This window comes from Aplysia californica, unplaced genomic scaffold (genome assembly GCF_000002075.1).
Source record: "Aplysia californica isolate F4 #8 unplaced genomic scaffold, AplCal3.0 scaffold00163, whole genome shotgun sequence".
Taxonomy (NCBI): Eukaryota; Metazoa; Mollusca; class Gastropoda; order Aplysiida; family Aplysiidae; genus Aplysia; species Aplysia californica.
The window spans coordinates 666,807-668,115 of NW_004797433.1; the positions used below are offsets into that span (position 1 = coordinate 666,807).

General features: G+C 43.0%; 1 protein-coding gene across 1 annotated transcript in view; it reads right to left on the reverse strand.

Moving 5' to 3' along the window:
* LOC101856342 (putative ammonium transporter 1) overlaps nt 1-1,309 on the reverse strand; it is a gene marked incomplete in the record, with an annotated part of 54,038 nt that overhangs the window by 9,028 nt on the left and 43,701 nt on the right. Inside the window, 1 exon segment of the mRNA XM_013082202.1 lies at nt 870-959. Within this exon segment, the coding sequence (XP_012937656.1) occupies nt 870-959 (90 nt within the window).

The window sequence follows — 1,309 nt, forward strand, 5'->3', positions numbered from 1 at the left end:
AAGGGAAAGTGAGTGAGGGGTGGGGTGGGAGGTGAGGAGGAGGGAGAGGTTATGAAGAAGGGGGAAAGTGATTCCGGGAGGGAAGGGGGATACAGATAAGCGGAAAAGTGAGTTCGGGGAGATTTATAGATTTTTCTGATTTTTTTGGGGGGTGGGGGGAGATATAGAGAAACGGGAAGGTGAGTCCAGGGGGTGGGGTGAAAAGTGCCATTGTTGTATTAATCGTATTGAATGTTTTACTGAGGAGAAGGGAGAGGGGGTGGTTGTTGTTGTACAGACAGTCAGACAGACGGATAGACGAATAGATCTATAATATAGATCCCAGCAGAAAGACGGAGATACTGGATAAAAGTCTTCCCTACTCGGGAATCGAACTTCCACAGTCTACGTCCAACAGCAAAGCTCATAACTGCTACAGCACAATTGCTGGTTCGACATCGCTTCTCACAGGACGTAAACAATGAAGATCTCAATATTCTGGGGAGTTTTCGTAGCAAGCGAATTAGGGCACTTTCACAACAATTAGGTCATATATGTGCTGACGATTAGAGGTGTTACTAGAAAGTAACACAAAGAAAAGAAGTAGACATAAGAACGATAGACGTTTGATAGGAGAGAAGAACCAAACAACACCAGAGCCCCCGCCAATCACCCAACCATCTTCTTTACACGCATTTTCGTATTTTCAGCCATCGCGTCAAGAAAAAAAAACATTGTTTCAATGAAAAAAAATACTTTCGGAGCATTCTGGTGCCCAATAGGCTGTTCCAGTCTTATCTAGCCTCAAGAGTAACTGATTAATAAATATTATATGCTTGCAAAAAAAAAAAAGCGAAGGGCTGAAAATCGAACATGGCTCAGATACTTACAAGAGTCCAGGAGATTCTTGATGAGGATGTTACTTGTGTTTTTACTTCGAACGCTTCCCGCTTCCAGAAAGGCAAAGCCACATTGCATTACTGAAACAGAGGGGAGAACGTTACATTACTGGCCCAGGAAAAAAAGCATTGCATTAAAATGAATCAGAAAATTAAAGCATTGCATTATAAGCATATTAGGATGGAGATTTGGGGGGGGGGGTGGTATTACATTACTAGAACGGGGGAAGGTGAACATTTAGTGAAACAGAGGAGAAAAGCATTGCTCTACTTGAACGGGAGAAAACATTGCATTACTGGCTCAGAAGGGGGAAATATTGTATTACTGAAAAGGGGGGAAACATTGTGTTTCTGGAATACAGGGGAAAACATCGCATTAACAGAATAGAAGTAGGTACTCGAGCTCATACTCCCCCCCCCTCTCTCTCCCT